The 22,876-nt window shown below is 41.5% G+C and overlaps 2 protein-coding genes across 8 annotated transcripts in view; both read left to right on the forward strand.

Annotated features, from left to right (window-relative positions):
- The first annotated feature begins 1,565 nt into the window (after nt 1-1,565).
- CKS2 (CDC28 protein kinase regulatory subunit 2) lies at nt 1,566-4,769 on the forward strand. Its single transcript, XM_080637129.1, has 3 exons — nt 1,566-1,695; nt 3,121-3,248; nt 4,419-4,769. Exons 1-3 carry the CDS (start codon nt 1,637-1,639, stop codon nt 4,469-4,471), a joined length of 240 nt encoding a protein of 79 aa, XP_080493255.1. The 5' UTR covers nt 1,566-1,636; the 3' UTR covers nt 4,472-4,769.
- Nucleotides 4,770-6,651: 1,882 nt separating this feature from the next.
- Nucleotides 6,652-22,876, forward strand: part of SECISBP2 (SECIS binding protein 2) — a 35,353-nt gene continuing 19,128 nt past the window's right edge. For 5 of the 7 annotated variants that reach the window (XR_013958779.1, XR_013958780.1, XR_013958781.1 and 2 more), the window contains exons 1-9: nt 6,652-6,745; nt 9,048-9,193; nt 11,043-11,235; nt 13,254-13,383; nt 13,810-14,027; nt 15,073-15,160; nt 18,440-18,564; nt 19,124-19,279; nt 22,531-22,632. Coding sequence is in view for 1 of the 7 variants with exons in the window: in XM_080637814.1 (XP_080493940.1) it covers nt 6,704-6,745; nt 9,048-9,193; nt 11,043-11,235; nt 13,254-13,383; nt 13,810-14,027; nt 15,073-15,160; nt 18,440-18,564; nt 19,124-19,279; nt 22,531-22,632 (1,200 nt within the window). In the remaining 6 variants the exon portion in view is untranslated. The remainder of the gene's footprint in view (nt 6,746-9,047; nt 9,194-11,042; nt 11,236-13,253; nt 13,384-13,809; nt 14,028-15,072; nt 15,161-18,439; nt 18,565-19,123; nt 19,280-22,530; nt 22,633-22,876) is intronic. The other 2 variants (XR_013958782.1, XR_013958783.1) reach the window with 2 other exon arrangements.

Genomic DNA, 22,876 nt, shown 5'->3' on the forward strand with positions numbered 1-22,876 from the left:
AAGGTTATAAGCAAAGCAGAGAGCTGAAACAGTCTCCATCCAGCAGAACCCCTTTGTCATAGTGATCTTTTCTTCCGCTATTACACACCGTTCCTAAGAGAAATTGTTGTGCGCTTTCTGCCATAAGAGTTCAAAAGTAAGCTGTGCTCCCTGAGGCAAACTATAAACAAACCAACAAACAAATATACTCTGTTTTGAATAATCCAACCTGTATCTTAGAAAACTTGCAGGTGGTTTGTACCTGTATGATTCTACTGGAATTGATTCCTGCTTAGGATCTCTGATAATGAAGAGATTTTCACCCATTTAAATACACCAGTACAAAAATACTGAATTTATTTTGCCTGTAAATGACCCATGTCAACATGCAGTCCAGAGAAAAATACAGTTGCCGGATTATGACAAGCACTCCTTTTAACGGCTACAAAGTGGAAGGCTGGTTTAAACTTCAGCATTTAAGACATGAAGCTGCAGCACCAGTGGAACATCACCACTAAGAACAATGATTCCTGCCCCTACATGCTGGTGCTCCTGCCTCACATGACTTCAATTACTCTTTTCTTCCCCATCGGAAGAGTTTTCAGGCACATGCATCACATGATCACACACAATACCTGTGTTCCTGGTAGCAGAAAACTAACTAGTCTTCTTTTACTAGAGGCCAAGCAAGAAGAGGTGGCAGCAGATCACAGGCAGGGGGCACAGAAGCTTACGAAAGCAACGGTGGTGTCACACTTTGCGGCAACGTTCCTGCCGCGCTTGTCTCATCTCCCAGCGTACGTGCAAGAAACACTACTGGAATTCAGTAAAGTGCAGAACCTCAGTTTTTTACCTACTGAAAAAGCCTGGTGTCGAAAATAAAGTTCGTATTCTAGGAACTGAACTGCCTTTTACAAAATCCTGGTAACTTACTACCATGGTTACCGTGCTATTTTGGCGGATAAGAGCGTTTGCAACGTGTTAACAGTGTCCACAACCACCATACAGCTCTCAACACACCTGCACACCATGTTTATTTTCTGTTTGCACTCTGAGCAAGTACCGGCTTAAGTAGGGCAGACGCCACACGACCTTTCAAGGCAGGAGCGCAGCCGTGTTTGCGAAACAGTCGCAGCCCCGCACCAGGACTTGCTCACAGAACTTCCCCGGCCCCAGGGTACTCAGTAGAGGTGCCACCAGGACACAGCACATACGTACTTACGCTATACTAAAGAGGCGGGAGGAGACTCGCCCTCTCTACCACAGCTGTAGCCGCACCCGCGGACTCCAAGCAGCCCCTCCAACCCTCCCAGCCTCCCCTCAGCCCCTCCTCCCCGTTGCTCCCCTCCCCGTACACTCTAGAAACTGCTGGAACCGCCCGGCCGCTGCAGGCCAATCACTGCGACCCTGCGCCCCGCCCAATCGTCACCTCGGACGTAACGCTCCCATACAGTCTTCTGCCATTGGTGGGCGGGCGTTCGAGTCACGCGGGGGTCCGGCGGGCGTGGCGGTGTGACACGCTATTGGCTCGCCCTGCCGCGCCAATAAGAGTTGAGTAGTTGGATTCAAACGGTAGCAGGGTGGGGAACTGGGAGGCCAGCTCTGGCGGTGTTTGTGGGAGGGGTGGTCTGGTACGCTGTTATTGCTGCCGCCCGCTATGGACTCCAGTTACATCTACTATTCCGATAAGTACTCTGACGAGCAGTACGAGTACCGGTACGAAGCTGCTGGGGGGATCAGCAACGGGTTTCTGCTGGGCCTTTGGGGAGGAGGGAGCTTGGGCAGGCGCCTCTCCCGAGGCTTGTACGACTTTCTCGGGAGTTGCGCTCCGCCGCTGGCGGCAGTGAGCGTGGCTTTGGTTGCCGTGGGGCCGGAGGGTCTCTGGGGAGCGCCCGGGCTTCGCCTCTTCGTGGTGGAGTTTTGTGCAGCTTTCTACCAGTTGTGGGAGGGGGTGGTGATGGCTCGGTCGGCCCTTCCTGCTCTGGTGAGCGGGTAATGCAGGCTTCAGCCAGAGAGTGCTGAAGGAGGCTGCGGCAGACCCGCGCTTCACCAGCGAAATGGCTGTGGCCGAGCTGGGCTGAGCTTGGGCGGCGGTGCCGGCGGTGAGCTCTCGGCTTCTGCCGCCGAGAGCTGGGCAGCGACCGCCGCAGAGCGCCTGAGGTGGCCAAAGGCATCCGCTCCGCTGGTGGCGCTCGCAGCAACCGCGGCGGACGTGGCCCGCCGTGCGCCGCGTTCAGTGCCGTAGGGAACTGAAACGGGGAACGCGCTTCGCAGCTAAGGAGACTGGTTTGTGCTGTCCCGCTTCGCGCTCTGAATGCGGGTGAAGCACGCGTGTTGATTAAAGCGCCAGGTTCGAAGGCAGTTCGTGAGGCGACGTCAAAACACAGCACTAATAGATGTAGATCATAAAGCCTGCCAGTCAGCGTTGTAACCGCTAGTTTTCAAAGCTGTGTTACAGCACCACTCCTGGATTATAACTGGTAACAACAGTATAGTTCAGTCCTCTAGGCACGCTTGAAAGTGCTGCTATAAATCAAATTTTCTTTTCCTCTCTGTGAAGATACAGCTCTTACCAGCTGTCTCTTACGATATCAAAAAAGAGATTGAAGGCTTTGCTTTCTGTTAACTGAAAAAGAAACTGCAAATGTGGAAAGCATTTGTAAGTTATTTGTCAGCTGAGAGATGAGGTGATTAAGTGGTGTTCATGTTCTTTTCAAACCAGCATTGTTGTCTCTGTGGAAAATACACTGTTGGTTACAAAATGCAAAATACAAGCAAGAATGAGTTTATCAGTCATTCTAAAAGTTCAGAGGCCTTATTTTTGAAATAGATATAGCCAGTTACCAGGAACACATACTTTTATATAAGTAGCATTATTTAGGAATTAGGCTGACTGTTTCAATACAAAGTTGCATTATAGATGTAATGCTTAGTACACAAAGTGTTTTAAAACTGGGTTTTGGGACAGGTGCTTCATAACCAAATTAGTGGTATGGGTTAGCATCCAAGGCTTCTCTACTGAGAACATGGGTATTCATAACTGAACTTGCTTACTGTCTTACAGTGTAGATCTGTGCAAGTTTTCTAGCGTATGCAGGCATTACTGTATATTGTGTGTGTTTAATAATTAAATCTTTACAGACATGTAGTGCTGCCCAGCGAACTTTCGAAACAAGTGCCAAAATCCCATCTTATGTCTGAAGAGGAGTGGAGACGACTTGGTGTTAAGCAGAGTCTTGGCTGGGTTCACTATATGATCCATGAGCCGGGTAAGCACATCTGAGCAGAGCTACATGAGCAAAAAAGTCTGAAATGTCAACTGCCTCGTGCACAGCTGAAGTGTGTACTGCATAATTTCTTCTGCTGTGGAAACCAGCTGGAATTCACTCTTCTTATCTCCTTGCTATTTTAGCCTTTTGTCCACAAAGGCAACATAACAGCCTCTATTTTAAACCTTCACATCTTGCTCCCAGAACTGTAAAATGCCAACCTTGTCCTGGTATGAGGACATACATGTAGACAAAACATGCCAGACTGGAAACTGTTCTTGCCTCTGCCTATAGAATTACGTTTCTTGTGAGCTCCTGAATAATACCAGTATCTTGGCGACTGAAGCAAATTTTATACAGCAGCATATCCTTAAAGCAAAAATTTGACATGCCTACTTTTTATGCAAAATCTTAATAGATGCTCAGGTAGACAATGTCCTGAAGTGTCTGCGATACAGTTTGAACTCTAGTTACAGAGCCTACTAAAAGCAGCACTTAAAAGCAGTTTCTCAATTGGAGTGTGAAGACCTAAAACTCTACCAGGTAGGATGAAAACAGCCATTCAGGGTAACCTACCCTTGACAAGCCTGACTAAAAAGTAACTGGTGATGGCTGAATTCCAGCAATGTGAAGTTCCAAGAAGAAATTAGTGTAACCTTCCAGTGTTTCCCTTACCTGAGCACATTTGACATGTTAGGCTTTTTTGGAATCTTACAATTTAAGAGTTTACAATTAAGTCAGGTTAATAATTTAAAATGGCAGTATTAACTGAAGTGGCTTTTGTTGATGCTTGACACTACAGTTTTCTAGTATAAGTTAAAGTAACAGAGTTTGGCAAGTAGACTACTGTGGAGAGACAGTTAATAACAATACTAACTAAAATACAGGGGGTTTTTTTCCATATTTTTCCAGTACTTGCTTCCTGCAGGTATCTTCTGTTTACAATGATAACATCTTGTATAAAACTTTCAAAAGCACTGGTTTGACTGTTGTAAGGTTACTGAAAAGTTGCTCTGTTAATACTACACATGGGGCCATATTTGTGGGCTTCTTGATCTGTTTATTACTGACAGTGAAATTCAACTATTGTTCAAGACTTACTAAATGGAAGAATTTTCTGTAATCAAGTCTTAGGGGACAGACTGACACTGTTCAATTTTATTTCTGCAGAACCGCATATTCTCCTCTTCAGAAGACCTCTTGCAAAAAATAAGCAGAAATGAACCACTATCTATAAGTCATCTCCTGGAATTATGTATATGAGTGTATATATGTTGGTAGTATTCAGTGAATAATTTAAAATGTACAAAGCATACCTGTGGATGAACTGTATTAATCACAGCAACAAAAGCTCAGTTGAGTGAAATTCCAAGTAGGTTGCTGTGGTGTTCAAAGGGTGAAGTATTCAACTACTAAATCTAAGTGCCTGTCTGACCTTTTAATACGTTTTGTGATTAAATTGTCACTTGTCCTGTGTTCAGTGTTTGCACTTGGCTTTTGTGCTGAAGCATACCGTGTTGAAACCTGATGAATTTAGAAATAAACTATTTTTAATGCTCTAAATTTAGAAATAAAGTATTTTTAATGCTCTGAACCCTAAGTGCCTAGAGTTTTAATTCATCAAACAACACAAATATTCATTGTCTAACATGTTAAGACATGAACTTATTACCATCTACTTCAGGAAAAAAAAATATAACCCAGTTGACTTGTTTTGTTTCTCTGCAAGAATTATTTTGTCCAAGAGGCCAAAGTTCCTAAACCTGGTTGAATTGGGAACTGCCAGCAATCTGGAAAGAAGGCTGGCAGAAATAGGTAATGCTCAGAGTGACTTACGACATGCTCAAGTTATGGGATGCTGTAGTTGATATATGTTATAGTGGTATTATTCTGCAATGACTACTTGTCATCCTGCTTCTCTGGAGGTGTCTAGTGATAGGACAAAAGGGAATGGCTTAATACTGTGTCTGTAGAAGTTCAGAAGAAATTATTCACAGAAAGGGTGGTCAAACGTTGGAATAAGGCCCCAGGGAAATGCTTGCAGCCTGATCCTGTTAGTGTTTGAGCTATGTTCGGACAACTCCCTCAAAGATACGGTTTTAACTTTGGGATTGTGCTGTATGGAGTCAGGAACTGGCCTCGATCCTTGTATGTCCCTTCCAATGCAGAATGTTCAGGGATGACTTGGTACAGACTTGTCTTAAGGTGTTAAATAGTGCTTAATATTTCATAGAGATATTCTTCTTATGCTAGTTTGATTTACTTTGATATTATTGGTTTATCTTTCTGCTGCGAACTTTTTAGTCTGGGCTTTTAGCCTGCACTTCCTGTTTTGCATCCTTAGGCAGTAGTGGCTTAGTGTCAAAGTGAATTGAATGCTTTTCACAAAAGCAGCTGCTGGTTATAGGATAGTATGAGCTCAGCGCTAGCAAGAGTGATCAGTTCTGTTTTAGGAAGCTATGTGCCAGCAAAGTTTTGCTGCTGGAAGGACTCCATCTGACATGCAATAAATTGCTTCAAAAGAGTCACTGTGGCATCCTGGGACCCTGTACTAGCAGCTATACAACCAGATTTTCAGAAAAGGTGTTCTGGTATATTTGGTTGTAGAATAACTAGTATCAGTAGCTGTGTCTGCTTTGTTTCAAATGCAAGCTAGTATCATGGCTCTGTAGGATCTGTAAGGCCAAGAAAACCAGAAACATCTGCTTGTAGCTTAACTGATGAAGTACATGCTCAATCTGTGTAATTTGTGCTTGCAATTAAGGTTGTTAAAATGATGACAGAGGTAAGTACCCTGCCAAATTTGGTGAAGGAAATAACCCTTGTGGTCTTTCCTCTAAAGCTGACTGTTAGCTCGGTGGTGGTTAAATGGTCTGTAATAGGTTCTTGGTGCTGAAGTGTCAGACTTTACAGTCTTACCCTGTGGAGTGGAGCTTTCCAGGGGCTCAGCAGACACCCTAATTGGAGAAACTGTAAGTAAGAACCGTGCTGAGCTGTGCTTTGCCACTCTTCCCCGAGGCTTTGGCACCAGAGTTCTGGGTATTGTCTCTTCATGTCCCACTGCTGCTGGTTGACCCTTAAACCTGATTGATAACTGGTTAAGTGCCTACTTTATGCCCTCCTGCCCCTTCTCTTGGGGACAAAGCTCGGCTGCACGTTGCGGCAGGGCGGCTCGGACAGGACCAAGCCTTCTGGAGCCCTGCGTGTTCCCTCCACTGTCGCTGGGCCACGGACTGCCGCTCGCCGGCTCCGCGTGTCACCTCCGCGGGCTTTGTTGGGCTGCAGGCCCCGCCTCTTTCTACCGAAAACCCCGTTCCCCCTCGTCCGCGGGGCGGGACCGACCTGCTGCCGCCCCTTTCAGTGGCGACGTCATCGCGGCGCGCCGCTGCACAGAGGGCGGGTCGGTCGGGGAAGGGGCAGTTGACCGCGCTGGGGGCGGGGGCCCCTGCCCCGCAATGTCCGCGGAGAGGCGGCCGCGCCCGGGTCCGAGTGGCGAGGTAAGGGGGGCGGCGGCTCCTCGCACGCCCCAGCTCCTCCTAGCCCGTTGCGAAGGCGGGGATCCCAGCATGGGATCGGGAGGCTGCCTGCCGCGGCCCGTAGCGGCCCCGGCTTCCGCGGCGAGCTGCGCCGCTGTCAGTGGCTGCAGGGCCGGAGGAGCGGGGCGGGTGACTGGCACCGCGCCTCCAGTCGGCGTTCAATTCCGGGCGGGGAAGAAGAGGCATTCTGGGAGGGCAGAACGGGGGAGGAAGCCTGAGCTGATGCACAGCGGGTCACTGCCCACCGCTTGAGCTCGGCGGGTGTGTGTGTTGGGGGGGGAGGGGGGTGTGTGTGAACCCCAGTTCATGCTTCCTGTGAGCATGAATGTCAAACCCGCTTCTTGCTCAGAGGAAGGAGAGCCCGCTGGAAGGACACAGACGCCCCAGCCACTAAAGATGGGTGCACAAATTCTAACCAGTAACAGAGGCGTTGCAACACACATGCTCTGGTCAGGATTGGGAGTCTTTAGTGGTTAGCTTGCAGTCACAGTTGATTCCTGTGATACGGTGTGTGTTTAGTGAATAAAGAACCCTCAACAGTTGCTCACTAATGCTTTACTTTAACTGCTTCCTGAGCTTATGCTGTTCATATATGTGTACTCAGCTGTGCCAACTTAACCTTTTCTTTGTCACCATTACAATGGATGTTCATTGTATATGTGGATATGCCTGATAAATTTAAAACCGGAAAAGTCTGTAGTTAGTTGTAGTTTATGTTAGGCTGTCAGAGGTCTTTAATCGTTTATGATACAAGTGACTGCTGAACCACCAGAGAATGCAGGGAGTCCAGTTCATATGGTCAAGCACTGAAATTACCTTCCAAATGGTTTTAAATGCCTTGTGCATTATTCAGTTACTGAAACTTGCTTGCACAAGTGAAAAGAATCTCAGGTTTCATGTAGCATGGCAGTTACCCCAAAATACACAATCAGTTAGGGAAATTACTTGTGTCATGTATTAGGGTGATAAAAGCTGTGTAATGGCAGTAACTACTGAGTCTCATTTCAGTGACCACCTTCCACATATACATATCCAGTTTTAGCCAATGGCAATTCAGAACAGATGGAAAATACCTCTTAAGGCTATGTAATGAAGTATTTATTTTGGACAGGCTACCTTAAAGTACATATGTACACAAAGGTGTTATTGTTACCTGCTTCCAGATTTTGATTTACTGTCACAGCCCACCCTTAGCAATAAGGTTGCCACGGAAACTGCAAAACTCTGGGAGAGAGAAAAAGGGTGAGAATGAAAGGGAGAAGGGAGCAATTTACAGCAGTTTTTTTCTGAAGTAAAACAACTAGAAGTTGTTAAAAATTAGGTTTGGGGTTTTTTGGGATTGGTTTGGAGTTGTGGGGTTTTGGGGGTTTTATTTTGCTAGGGAAGAGCCATAGCTTTTGCCTACAGTCGTTTGGACATGGAACTGCTGAAGCAAGTCCAGAGGAGGGCTGTGAGGATGATCAGGGCACTGGAGCACCTCCTGCATGAAGACAGGCTGAGAAAGTTGGGGCTGTTCAGCCTGGAGAAGAGAAGGCTGCGTGGAGACCTCCTAGCAGCCTTCCAGTATCTGAAGGGGGCCTACAAGGATGCTGGGGAGGGACTCTTCATTAGGGACTGTGGTGACAGGACAAGGGGTAATGGGTTAAAACTTAAACAGGGGAAGTTTAGATTGGATATAAGAAAAAAGTTCTTTACCGTGAGGGTGGTGAGGCACTGGAATGGGTTGCCCAAGGAAGTTGTGAGTGCTCCATCCCTGGTGGTCTTCAAGGCCAGGCTGGACAAAGCCTTGAGTGACATGGCTGGAACTATGGCCCCACCCCCATGGCAGGGGGGTTGGAACTAGATGATCTTAGGGTCCCTTCTAACCCTAACTGTTCTATGATTCTATGATTTTACATTAGTGCTACTGTATTTATGAATTGTATCTTACCTGGCTCAAATCTAAAGTAAGAATTAATTTATTAGCATTTACTGCATCTCTTATTAAGTAAACCTCTGTTCTTTCCATAACTGACCTTGGTGAATATTTCACGTTAAATGTGTTAAAGAAAATAACTTTCCAGAGCACTCATGGTTCTCCTAAGAATTGATTAGTTTTGTTTCTCCTTCAATTTCCTTTGATGAGCTTTGTTGTTTTGCATGTTTTGTTAGAGGAGAGCAAACTAATGCTTTCCTATGACAGTTAAGCTGACAAGGTTGAGTATTTTTCGCTTACAACATTAATCTTCAGATGCATGTAGCCAAAAAATGTTTTGTTTCTCAGGGCATCACGTTGTCAGCAGAAGTCAAACTAGTTGTTCCAAAGCATGCGGAGGCAACTGCGGCATGGTCAGAACCCTCAGAAGCATCTGCCTTTCCTAGGTACTTAACTACATGCTACCCGCTTGTTCGGGAACCATCTTTGGATAAGTATGTATATTTTCTGATTCTTATTTCTTGGGCGATTTTAATCTTCTTGTTTTGGACATTGAATATGTTTATAAAGTCAAGGCTTTCATGGCTTAATATTGTAACTAGAAACACTTGTGTGTTGTCTTAATGCTTTAGGTTTTTGCAGTTGTGTTGTGGTGTTATTTCTAGTACCTCGTTTGTTGTTTTCGAGGGACCCGTATTGTTACAAAGCATTAAGGAGGATTTGTTGGTCTGTAATTATCTGGTTTGTTTGTACTTTAGAAAGAGCTGAATCCAGTCCTTGGATGATTGTGTTATGACAAGGCTGGGGTAAATATAGTCACGTAAAAGGAAGAGAAAGATCTTCTAAGAAGTTTTCTGATGCTGTAAAGCATTTTATTGATGTATGGGGCTCCTCCTGGATCTCTGCTCCGCAACCCATGCATCCTCAGAAAGGCAGTTTTAGTAAAAATGCTACAAGTTTCTCAAAGGCTTTTTTCTAATAAGGCCTGGAAAAAGAAGGCATTCATGGTAGACTTAAAAAAGTATTGTTAACCACAGAGCAAGCTAGAAAATAGCCCACACAGCAGGAGAGGAAATAATCAAGTCCTGTAAGAATGTTTTGATGCTACATAGTTCTCTGCGTGCTTCTCAGAACTTTTAAGCACTGAATTAATTTTGCAGTTTCTGCAAAGTTATTGGTGCATTGTAACAAGTTAGGTTAGAGCCTTAGTGAACACCTTCATTCTTTGTAGGCCTTTATTTTATCCTACTTGAAATCTAAGTATTTTCAACCCCTTTTGATTTGTAATAGAAATTTAACACTCAAGTGAGTATGGCCTGACCTGTGCATTACAAAAACCACAGCTTCAGCATTAAATTAATTAGCATTAAAAAAACAACAGCAGACAACAGCAATGTTCTGATGAATGTTTTCCCTTGTTGGAACTGAGACATAGTTGTTTTTTTGATTCTTCATTTGTTACTTTTCTTCCCTGTGTGTGAACTATGATTGTAAGAATTGCAGCAAGCAGTAAGAAATGTGTTATCTGAAGCCTCTTGTTTTCTGGTTTTCGTTATTTACCAAAGATTCAGAGGTTGACCCCATTCATGGTGAACAGGTTTTAAAACTAAATTCAGCTTGCTTAAGCTGAGAAATTTCCTTTCTCACTAATCAAACTTAGATCTCAGCATATAGCTTCTGTCCAAACTATAGGATGAAATTGGAAGGGAATGTTGAGTATACATCTGAAGGAAAAAAGCATGCCCCAAGCACATGTTTTCATAAACTATGATGGTTAAATTCAGGTCAGTTAATGATTATCTTGTAATTCTGTATTGTAGTTCATCTATTAATTCTTGATCTTGAGCCCTTGTCTTATACCCTATAAGATGCTATACTCCTACTTTGTTATTACAGCACTATAAGACAGGTTTTAATGCTTACATTGTTGTGGTCAAGTATGTAATGCATGTCATGTAGTTTGACTATGGTTTTGGTTTGTTCCACTAGAAAAAGCCTACTGAAAGAAGGTATAAATAATCTTGATAACTTTAAACAGAAATGAGGACTGTAACTGCAAAGCAGACTAGCTTTGAAACTTGGAGACAGATAAAACATCTGTGTTTTAAAATATCTGCTAAACTGCATGTTTACCCAAACCAAAATTAATTATTTTTAAAGCAGTCCACAGCAGTGACTGAATACTTAATTGAAGTAACATGAAATAGTTTTCTTCTGAAATATAGCTTTCTTGTTAAACAAATTCTTCAGCCACGGAATGATATGTTTATTTAGGCAACAAGTGTATGCTGAAGTTGTGCCCTGGAATGACTTCTGATCTCTTTCTTAATGTTCATCACATAGTGTTCTGGGAGATCTTGCCTTCCGTGAATACTCCAGCTGCTCTTACTCACCTGATGTTGTTGCAAATGCATATCCAGTAGCTGGCTCACAGTATCGCTGTAACAACTCAACACACTCTAATGGTTCAGGAATAGTCAGTGAATCAGCTGAGCAAACGTATCTAATCAGACAAGAGAGTAAGAGTCTTTCAAAGGTGAGCAAATACTTTTTTTTTTTTTAATTAAAACTATTTCTTATTTTTAATCAGTCTTTCTAAATGTTTGGTTTGTTTTTTAAAGTGAATAATCACTCTGTTCTTGTTGTAATGAATATCATTTCAAGAGGATGGTAGTAATGTGCCCAGTCACACTTCAAAAAAAGCTTATGGAATGCCACATTTTTTTTCAAGCATTATTTTTAGAACATGAGGGGAATTTAATCCTCTTTCCTCAGAGAGCAGCTTCAAGGCAGGAACCCAAAAAAACCCGCAAAAACCAAACCATTCAGTACTTTAATTTTTTGACTCTTCTTTTTTTTTTTTTTTTTGACTATTTGGGCCTAAGGAGGTGAGTGGAAGGGGTTTTTTTTTAAGCCCAGTGGCAGCTTCCATGAACCTGAGTTAAGGAAGACCTGGTCGCTGTAATCAGCTGTGTGGCTGATTAGTGATGAGACTACATCTGTCACTGAAGGATTTCCAAGAGCTGGTACGGGTAGAAAGTAGTCCATAGGAAAGTACGAACTTGTGTTGGTATGGTGAGGGAAGAAAGGTTCATGTTAGAAATACTCTCTTTAAATCAAAAAGTAAAGCAGGTGCTCAGTAAAAATGTCATTTTTTGTGTGTGCCTGTTAGGGGATAAATTTCATGAAACTTGGATAATATTTTCAAACAAAAGTGTAGACAAACTCCTTGAAATACAAAAATAAAGGAAAAAACCTGAATACATTATTAACACATCTCCCTCTGTGGTTAGACATTGTGTCTCTTGGATTTGAAAGGCTGTTGTTGTTTCCAACAGGTTCAAGTAATCTGTTCTTCAGTCACATCCCTCTGGTGGACTTTACTGTCTAGTCAGAGACCTGGTAACTTCACTGTGGTCAAGCATTTGTGAAGGAAAAGACTGTAAGACTAGGTCCTAAGCATGCATTGCTAGACATAACATACAAAGGCTAGAGACCTAAAATCAGTAGTTTTCTTGCTGAGAGAAAACTTAAACACTGAAGCTGTCTGGGGAGATAACTAGCTCAGCATTAGCACAGGTGATACAATATGAAGAAACTTAGTTTAGCTACTAGGAGTTCTGTAGTCTCTGTAGGAGCTTGAGGTGAGCTGTGTACAGTTTGACAGTCTTTTTGTCATTGTTCCCTGTTTTGGTTTGAGTTTTTTGGGGGGTTTTGGTGTTTTTTGTGGGGTTTTTTTGTGACCTTGAAGGGAAATGTTAGGTCTTTGCAGCTTTGCATTAATTTGAACACATCTCCTAAAGCTTTAACAGTTTAGCTTTGGAGGCTAGGAAATGCCTTGTACTACCATCCAAGAAAATAATGTTGCTGCCAGATGTACTTTGAATTTAGTCCAGCATCCTGTGATCAGAAAGAGGTAAGCCACTCATCTAGGTTGATACAGTATACTTTGCAGAGATACAAGCCAAGTGATTGTTCCTTGCCTTGTTCTGGTTCCTGAGCCAGCTCTGCCAGATTTTCTTGTGAGAATCACAAGGCTTTCAGGACTTCACAGTGTAGGTGAACGTGCTTCCTTTACTGTGATTAAGTAGTTGTATCTTTTCCAATTACTTCATTACGCTGATTGTTCTGGATATTGTGATATCAGTCTTGCCTAGTTTTGCCTTTAATACGTAGTTTAGTCGAAAGCTTTGAATGCTTTTGAGATTTCTGTCCTGTTCCCAAAGAAGCAGTTTTAGAACATCAGTCTGGGTGATTTAAGACCAAACAATTGTAAACTAGTGGAAATGCTAGATACATAAGGAGTAATCAATCCGTCTTGCTTGGGCTATAATATGTGCTAAAAATGGCACAGTTAACAAGATAGTATTAAATAACAAATCTTTAACTGGCTGTTCCTGGTTTTATTGATTATTTGTGGTTATGGTATACGATATTGTATTACCTTGGTGGTCAAGCTCCACATGTAGAGGTAGTTAACTATAACTCAAGGCAAACTTGATGACTTTACAAAGTTCAAATAAAATCAACTAAATATGTCACAAATACTTGCAGCAGGGGAGACCCAAAGAGAGTGAGAAAAAATTAGACAAGGGAAGGCATGATGGAGATGACTCGTCTGTCAGAATTGTGAACAAGACTTCGTACCAGACTTCTGCATGCAGCAGGGGTTCCATGAAGCCAGGTATGAATGTATTGTTTGATTAGAAATACATCGAATAGATGTGAAATGGTTGACTGTGATGTGGCCTCCAGTTCGTGACCATGTTTCTAAACCTAGAATAACTAAGAAGTAGGATTTCTTTCTTGTGTGACTTCTTGACAAGGGATGGTGACTTAAACCTTTTTGCTGATTGAACAAGTTTGTGTAAACTGATATGAAATTTTTCCTAAGCAAGCATCTGAATTTACAGTTGTGTGTTGAGTAGGTGGTGTTTATACCTGTTGGTTATAATTGTTACATTGTCTGTTTGTCTTTTTTGATATGAGCTATGTGTAGCAATAGTTCTTGTGATGGTTACTATAGTTATGTCAACTAGTGTGCTATACAACATACCTTGAAATGATCACAAGCAGGTTTAATTACTGAGACTTTACATGCTTTATTCAGACAGGTTCAATAAAACTACAAACAAGAAGTCAACTCAGACTCGAAAAACAGAGTCTCTTCCTGTACCTGCATTTGAAACTGCCATCCTGGATTTCCACAAGTCACAGAGTTTGGGAAGCAATGAGAATGCACAGCATAGGAGTGGACGTGTGTGTCCAGCGGGAAGTAATATTACATGCCTTAGTCAACCACAGATGTCTTTTTGGTTGAACACACAGGTTAGCTGATACTTTAATGTTGTAGAACTCATAAAAATAACTCGCCTAAAGTTCAAGCATTTCTGAATGCAAGTATTTTGCATTCAGTGTGGTAGTTTAAGCACCTTGCAAGCAAGGAAGTTCTGAGTTAGAGATTTTACAGTTCTTTTTGTGGGTGCTGTTAGTGCTTCCTGTCTCCTTTTTCTCAGTATTCTTCTGTTGTCTGTACTGGCAGTAGATAGGGGAAAGCCAAGTACTGTTAAAATTTAGATTGGTACTGGTATGGTCTAGACTTCTAGCTTGCCTGTATGAAGCATACCTGTATCAGAGGTTTCTTAACAGCTTCTTGTTTTCTCTCTCACTTGGAAAAAAAATAGGTAAGGAGTCACTTATCCAATAGTTTTAATGGATAAAAATAATGTAATTGCTTTGTGCTAAAAGATAAAAATAAGAAAAAGAACTCCAGAAGAAGAAAAAAAAAAAAAAGCATTTAATTTTATTCTTTTTGATTTTCCTTGATTCTCTATTTGTTAGTAAACACAATACTGATACATTCAGCAGCATGTCGCATACACTGAATCAGATTTTTCAACTGTGATTAAAAATTAATAATCTTGAAAGATCCAAACAGTATATTATTTCCAGTGTCTTGAGTGGAAAACTGCCTGTGATGGAAAAAAGATCTTGCTGCTGTCAGTTGTGTTTCCTTTTACATTGCTAATTTGAGTGTGATGATGGACTTTGTTTTTAAGGTATTTGGAACATTAAAACTTTATTTTATTAGTTCTTAGAATAATTGTTTGGGTGCTTTTGTAAAATGTAAGAAGTCATCATCCTGCTTTTACAGCATTGGAGAGGCATTTGATTATGTTTTATAGTGCTATAGGGTTGAAATGATGGGTTCAGTGAGAAAAGCAACAAAAAAAGCCAGGCTACAGAATCCCCTACACCGTTATCTGCACGGGTTGAGGACTTTTTTAATTCAGTGGAGGGGGTTTATGTTTAGCTCTGTTTAGGTCAGTGATTTTAATACTACTTTTAAGATACCTGGCTGCCTGTTTTACAGAGAGATTCCTCTGCAGAAAGCAAAGCTTCAACAAAAACTTCAGATGAAACAGTAGCCAGCTTAATTCCCTCTTCATTTGATGGTAGAGGTAAGTGCTCCAAACACAAATTATTTGCCTGTATTTTAACTGCTTGCATTTCATCAGTTTGAAAAACTAAAGTGTTCTGAAGAGCTGTTGGTGTGTAACATAAAAGAGGAATTAAACAGCGAACTCATTACAGAAGAAAAAAAACCTGAACGAATGAAGTTGTACCAGTTTCTTTCAGATGTGATGAGCGCTTATTGCTCATTCTTGCTGACAGATTTCATCAGCAGATTAAAATGGATTACAGAATCATAGAATCATTTAGGTTGGAAAAGACATTTAAGATCATCGAGTCCAATCCTTAATTGTCACTGCCAAGTCCACCACTAAACCATGTCCCTAAGTGCCACTTCTGTGCATTGTTCAGATAGGTCCAGGGACAAGAACTCAACCACTTCCCTTGGCAGCCTGTTCCAGTGCTTCACAGTCCTTTTGGTGAAGATTTTTTTCCTAATACCCTTTCTAAACCTTGCCTGGAGCGGCTTGAGGACATTTCCTCTTGTCCTATTGCTTGTTACTTGGGAAAAGAGACTAACACCCACCACGCTACAGCCTCCTTTCATGCAATCATAGAGAGTGATAAGCTCCCCCTTGAACCTGCTTTTCTCCAGATTAAACAACTCCAGTTCCCTCAGCTGCTCCTCATAGGATCCTTCTCCAGCTTTGTTGCCCTTCTCTGGACCTGCTCCAGCACTTCAATGTCTTTCTTCTAGCGAGGGGCCCTGAACTGAATACAATGTTTAAAGTGCAGCTGAGTGCAAAGGGATGATCATTTCCCTGACTCTGCTGGCTACACTGTTTCTTTTTGACTACCTGGGCACAAGCTGGCTCTTGTTCAGGCACTGTCGACCAACACTCCCAGGTCCTTTTCCACCAGGCAACTTCCCACTCTTCTCCAAGCCTGGTAGTGTTGTATGGGGTTGTTGTGACCAAAGTGCAGGACCCAGCACTGAGCCTTCTTGAACTTTATTATGCCATGGGCCTTTGGCCATCAATCCAGCCTGTCCAGATCCTTCTGTAGAGCCTTCCTGTCCTCAAGCAGATCAGTACTGCTGTTTGACTTTGTCATCTGCAAACTTGCTGAGAGTACACTCAATTCTCTTGTCCACATCCTCAGTAAAGATATTAAACAGGACTGGCCCCAGTACTGAATACTCTGTTGTGTCGCTGTTGCTCAAGGGCAAGTGTTGCTGTAGTTGTCACCCATGTTGTGTAAAAGGAGATAAAGTAATGCATATTGATTATTGGAAGTCTGTTGAATCACGGAATCATTAGGGTTGGAAGGGACCTCTGGAGATCATCTAGTCTAACACACCTGCCAGGATTATATTTTTTTCACTAGAGTAAATGAGAGGCAGATAGTTGATTAGTCTAGATAAGCAGATTTGTTTTAAATAGCTGGCAGTCTGGAGTCTAGTATGTACCCCAAAATTATTCTGTGGCATATGTTATTTCTGTCAGGTTTTTTGAACTAAGAAGTGTAGCTGTGGAGAAACATGATGCTGAAATGCCCCTTTTTTATTTACCTGTTGTCTGGCTATGGGGATGCAGAACTTGGTTTTGTTTATTGTTGTTGGGTTTGTTTTAATAAACTGCAACACATTAACAAGTGGCTAGTTTCAAGTAAATATTTAAATTTAATTGAAATCCTTAAATCCAGAATTATGTGGGACTAGGTTTTGTTCAGTAGCACTCTGTCTTGGAGGTATCACGTGCATTATGAATTGAATTGTCTTAAGTGCCTCTCACTAGATTTCTGTGTGTACACAGACATGCACCAGTCTGGATAGTTCAGTGCTTGTCTTCCCACTGACCTTTGGTAAGGATTCAGAAAGGACAGCTTAGTCTGCCAAAGTGTTTTGAAGGGTCCTCTAAAGATAGAGTTATTCCAGAAACATTAAAGTCATCTGATAATGTTTTTCTTCTAACACCATCCTCAGTTCCTGTCCCCCATAATAAGCAGAAGTTTGTCATGGGTTGACCTTGGCTGGCAGCCAGGCTCAGCCAGCTGCTCTCTTCCTTAGCAGGACAGGAGGAGAAAATGAGAGAAAAAAATTTGTGGTTCAAGATAAGGACAGGGAGATGGCTCGCCAGTCACTCGTCACAGGCAAAGCAGACTTGACAAAGATTTATTTGTTGCCAATTAAAAGCAGGGTCAGATGGTGACAAAACAAACCCAAACCTAAAACCACTTTATTCCCACCCTCTCTTCTTCCCAGGGTCATCTTCACTCCTTCATTGCTGACTCTTCTGCCTCCTCCTTGTCCCGAGTGGCACAGTGGGATGGGAGTTGCAGTCAGCTCTTAGCAGCTTCTGTCAGCAGAGAGGGCACCAGCTCCTTCCTCTACAAGGGCACAGCATGTCTCACCAGGGTCTTCTCCCCCTCCTTCTTCACTAAACTTGCTGTCTGCAGGGTTGTTTTTCTCACACCTTTTCTTATCCCTCCTCTGACAACTCCTGCACAGTGTTTTTACCCTTTTGTAAATACGTTATCACAGAGCTGCCACCAGCACTGCTGATTGGCTCAGCTGTGTCTGGCATTGGGTCTGTTTTGAAGCCAGCTGGGGCTGGTAGAGTCCACTGTTTCACAGGGGCCACCCCTGCAGCATCCTCCTACTACCAAGACCTTGCCATGTAAACCCATTGCACAATTCAGTTTTTCACTGAAAGGTTTTTCTTGTTCTTAAAGAAAAAAATAGATTTTGTTCTGTAATTGCTGTGTGATAGGAATAGTTACAAAATTAATTATGAATTCTTCGAAAACATTGATACCTCTGAGTGGTGGTGGGTTATGTTCTTGTACACTGAGGCACATTAGGAGGTCTTTCACCTAGTACAAATGTCTGTAAAACTATGGAGTTTTTAGAAAGTAGAAATTACTGATGTGGCCTTTTGTGTGAAAGCTGTGTGAGGGAGATAAATATCAAAAGAATTTTGTGAATAAATATAGCTAAAATTCATTATTTTAAAGAAAAATAACTTAGAAAATGAACATGGAATTATTTGTATGTAATTACTGTGATTTCCAATTATAATTTGATTGGGCTAAATGTATGTATTTAGTGATGGACAATATATGGGGTGGTTACAATTCTAGAAAGCTTTCCGGAGAAAAGAAATGTGTGAGTGTCTTATTTCAGTCCTTCCTCAGAAGAGATATGGTGCTCTGCTGTATTTGCTAGTTCTTGATTAACGCTTGATCCTTGTTCTTTTGAATATTTGAGAAATATATTTGAGACATCTTTGTATTTTTCCTAATGGCATTTCCTGAAACACCTGCAGATGGCTCTGCTCAGCCACATGTGTCTTGGGCCATGCTACTTTCACAGCCCCCGAAGAAAATTGTGTCATCACCAGTACCTGAAGGTCTTTCCAGAGGCAAAGGCAAGCAGGATAGTGAAGTGAAGGTACTTGAGAACTGTCTGCTTAAGCCAATTTCTGGCACTGTGTGATTGTGTCTCTTGATGTGAGACATTGCCATTTTTTTCCTAGTCTTTGTACAGTGTCTACTTCTAATGTAGCTTTTTAAGAAGTAATATAAAGTTACCTTGTCCTTATTAACATTTTTCTTCGCTTGTAGTGGAAAAGAATAACAAGATGTCAAAAAGACAGCGCTACTCCAGCAACATGAACTTTTAGCTTTTAGGCTGGACTTTTTTCAGATTCCTTTCCCTCAGAATGAGACATGAAGCATGAAACTCTTGCCTTATTTGAGTGGATATTTCCTAGTGAAATCCCAGTAGACACAATATAGTTTGATAATTGTGCAGTGTGCTTCAAATGAAGATTTCTTTTTCTAGTAGCTCTAAATTTCTAAGAGATCTTGAATTTTCCTGTTTGCTCAATGTCCTAGCCTGGATTGATTAAGATACCCTTTAGTTGTATAAGTGTGATCATTTGTATTTATTTTGGTAGGTGGTACTGAAATAAATGAATTTCTAATCACACCTTGTGATTTTTTCCCAGCAGTCAGAAACAAAAACTGACGCTAGTGAAACTGAGCCTGAAGAAGGGTCAGAAAAGAAAAAAAAGAAGAAAAAGAAGAAAAAAACAAAGTCGCCCACTGATGTGGAGAAAGCTCAAAATGAATCTATTATAATACAGGAACCGCCAAGGATTGAGGTACCAAGAAGAGATCTTTGTTGTTGTTTTTTTAAGTTACATAAATGTATTAGAAGACCAGGTGTTCACACAGCTTTGTACAAATTTAAGTTCAAATCCTGTTTGCAGAGGATGTTGGTTTAAGTCCATTTCAGTTGAGATGATTGTCAAAAGTTACTGGTAAGGAATAGTTGTGCCTTTTGACTTGTCACATATTCAGCGAGCACAGAGGAGTACAAAAGTCTTAGGGTTAAATTTGGAGTGATGCATCTGAGCGTCTACGTGTTAACAAGTTACAATAAAAGTCCAGTTTCCTAAATTAAAAGCATTCTGTAGTAACTGTTGCAGAGAGCAAAGTGCGCAAGGGATGGAGAATATAGTGAGTACCATAGTGTGCCACAGTTTTAAAGAATGTGATAGTGATATTACAGTTCTACCCATATCACATTTGGAAGCAATTTCTGTGTAACACAGTTGTCATTTCTTCCATTCCTGGTTGTTAATTCCTTTTTTTTTTTTTTTTCCAAATTAATATATGCATACTAGTATTTTGATACTTTTGTGCATAGGTGGTTTGAAGGCTTCAGGCTCTCCCACAGTAGAGAATTGTATGGTCTGTGGTTTAACTGTGCTTCATTGAAAGCCCAGTATTGTACGGCACTGTGAACATGTGTTGATCTATAAGTTTGATCGGGTGTTACATAATGTTCAGTCTGTGAAATAAAAGCATAAGAAAGCCTTCCTAGGTGGCTTCAGTTCTGTACATGGAGCATGGAGCAGAATTACGGCTACACATTCTTTTCATGATGCCATCCATTGTCCTGGAACAGCACAAGAAATTACTGTTACAGATGTCTTTGTTAGACAATTACAAGTAGAATCGAAGATCTGCAGGTTCTTTCTCTCATGAGAACATCCCTGTTTTTACTGTATGCTGCCATACAGTGTCTGACCTGTAAATGACTTACTACCTGAATGTAAACGGAGTAGCGGTATTCACAGAAAATAGTAATGGGGCTGTTGAAGACAAAAATGGTAAACAATGGCATAGAATCATGGAACAGAACATACGCATTGCACTGAAATGTGTGATGTAGATGCAGCATCTGTTGTGACAGCAGGGGACAGCTTTCAGACCCTCCTGGTTTGCTCGGAATGCTTGTGTGCTCATTAGTGTGAAAAATGGGTGAGATACTTGTATAATGTTCTTGAAATAGAACACCATGAAAGGATCATACAGAACTTTACAGCCACCCAGGATGTTTATAAAACTCACTCATTTATAGACACTCTTAAGGAGCATAAATTAATACATGTGCTGAAAAGTAATCCTGTTTTTCTATACACAGTGATAGACCCTAAGCTAAGTATTTCCCCTGAAAAAATTAAAGCTGCTATTGATACTGAGGTCGGTGCTGGCAGTGCTGGTCAAACATGCAATCAGTCCTGGAAATTATTAGGAAAATAGAAAAAAATATGGATTATGATAATACATAAATTCAGAATGTGCCCAATCTAAATATAGTGTGGATTTTGCTTTCTTGTGTTTCCCTCACTCCATAAAAAGGTACGCATACTTGAACTGAAATAGATAGATAAAAGGCTCCAAAAGTAATCAGATATGAAGCAATTTTTGTGGGAGGCAAAACAGAATAAACTAGGACTTCTCAGTCTGTAAATTAGATGACTAAGTGCTAATCAGAAGTGATGAGGAAATAAAAAAGAAATTATTTAATCTTTGTCCTCATTTTGTTGGATGCCCTCTGGTTCTTACAGGTGATGAGTTAAGAGCAAATACAGGGAAGTGTAACATCACGCTGAACACTAGAGTGTAGTTATTCATTCTGTTACAGGACATTGGAAATGCCAGAATTTTATTTGAATTCAAGAAGTGTTTGGTCAGACTGAAATAAAAATTAATTCTAGTGAGGTCTGTGTAAATGTGAAGGTACTAGCTCTATTTCAAGATATCCCTAAGCAAAGAGTGTGTTAATGAAAAACTTTTCCTTTTCTTGCAGTCATCTTTTGGCATACTCCCAAGCTTCTTTAAAAATAGTTCACTGCGTGAAGTATGTCAGTCCTTACGCTACAGCTTCCTAGCTTAGGCTGCTTAAATGAAGTCTTTCAGGCTGCAAAATAAATGGTGTGTTCAGAAGCACTGTATCACAGCTAAAAAGGCCTTTCAGAAAGTGGGAGGAGAAGCAATGGAATGAAAACCAAGCTGGTGGATCAGGTTCATTATGATTGAGATAGTGGATATAAGGTGACCAGTGTAGAGTGAGCTCCAGCCTGTCTGCGCTTAGTTAATACAGAGTCTGGATAATGTTTCCTCTGCTAATAAAATTACTCCTGTATCTAAGCCTACATAATCACTTGAGATATCTGTTTATTTCCATACTGTAGTCAAGAGTTGCTACCCTTTTGCCTGCCCTTTTTGTTCTTGGCTACTTACACGTTTTAAGGCAGAATTACACAGCTGGAAATGGTACTGGGAGAATAGGGAAATTGTTTGGAAGGCTGTTAAATGATCTGAAGAACACTCCTTTAGGAGCCATTTACCTCTAATTACTTGTGTCAGCTGACAGCAATAACAGCTTGCTGTTGGAAGTTTCTCTTGTAAGCTGTAAAAGCCCTGAAATAGCCGCTGCATAGATGACTTAAACATTGTAGTGCTGATCATAATTTCTGGCACTGTACTTGGCTTCTGAGTTTTTGTACAGTGAAACAAATGATGCTGAGCATTTTTGATAAGCATAGAGAAAATAGTTTTCATGTAGGAAAAACAAGATTGAGAATATGGACTTAATACTTCTTATTAGACCTGTAATTCAGGGGGCCTATATTAGGCCCTAATTATTATATTATTAATTATTATATTATTAATTATTATATTATTATTATATTATAATTATTATATTATATTATATTAGGCCCTAATTATTCCCTAATTCAGGGAAGGGACTCTTCATTAGGTACTGCAGTGATAAGACAAGGGGTAATGGGTTAAACTTAAACAGGGGAAGTTTAGATTGCGTATAAGGAGGAAGTTCTTTACTGTAAGGGTGGTGAGGCACTGGAATGGGTTGCCCAAGGAAGCTGTGAATGCTCCATCCCTGATGGTGTTCAAGGCCAGGTTGAACAGGGCCTTGAGTGACATGGCTTAGTGTCAGGTGTCACTGCCCATGGCAGGGGGGTTGGAACTAGATGATCTTAAGGTCCTTTCCAACCCTCACTATTCCATGATTCTATTATCTTCTGATTTACTTGTGCAGGATGCTGAGGAGTTTCCTGATCTGGTGGCTGCATCTGATAGAAGAAACAGGCTAGGATCTCAGAAATCATCATTTACTCCTGCTGTCAGGAAGCCGTCTGAAGTAAGTTATCTTACGACATCATGTGAATGTTAAGAAAATAAGCAGTAAAAATCTACAAGTTTTGAGTGCGACTAAAGGTGGAATTTTTTTGCCTGGTGTTTATGACGTGGGGCTCTGCCCATGGAAGTCCTCTTAAGTACCCTGTGGACAATGAAGAGCTAATCACTGTATTCAGTAGATTCGTATTGTACCAAAGGAAATACCTTTTTGGTCTCTGAACTGCTGCTAATTCCAGTATAGACAC

Source organism: Psittacula echo (assembly GCF_963264785.1).
Source record: "Psittacula echo genome assembly, chromosome: Z".
In the NCBI taxonomy this organism is placed as follows: Eukaryota; Metazoa; Chordata; class Aves; order Psittaciformes; family Psittacidae; genus Psittacula; species Psittacula echo.

Coding starts and splice junctions, on each gene's coding strand:
- CKS2 (XM_080637129.1), top strand. CDS start 1,637: ATGGACTCCAGTTACATCTACTATTCCGATAAGTACTCTGACGAGCAG. Junction 1,696..3,120: donor GACGAGCAGTACGAGTACCG/GTACGAAGCTGC, acceptor AAATCTTTACAG/ACATGTAGTGCTGCCCAGCG. Junction 3,249..4,418: donor CTATATGATCCATGAGCCGG/GTAAGCACATCT, acceptor TTATTTCTGCAG/AACCGCATATTCTCCTCTTC.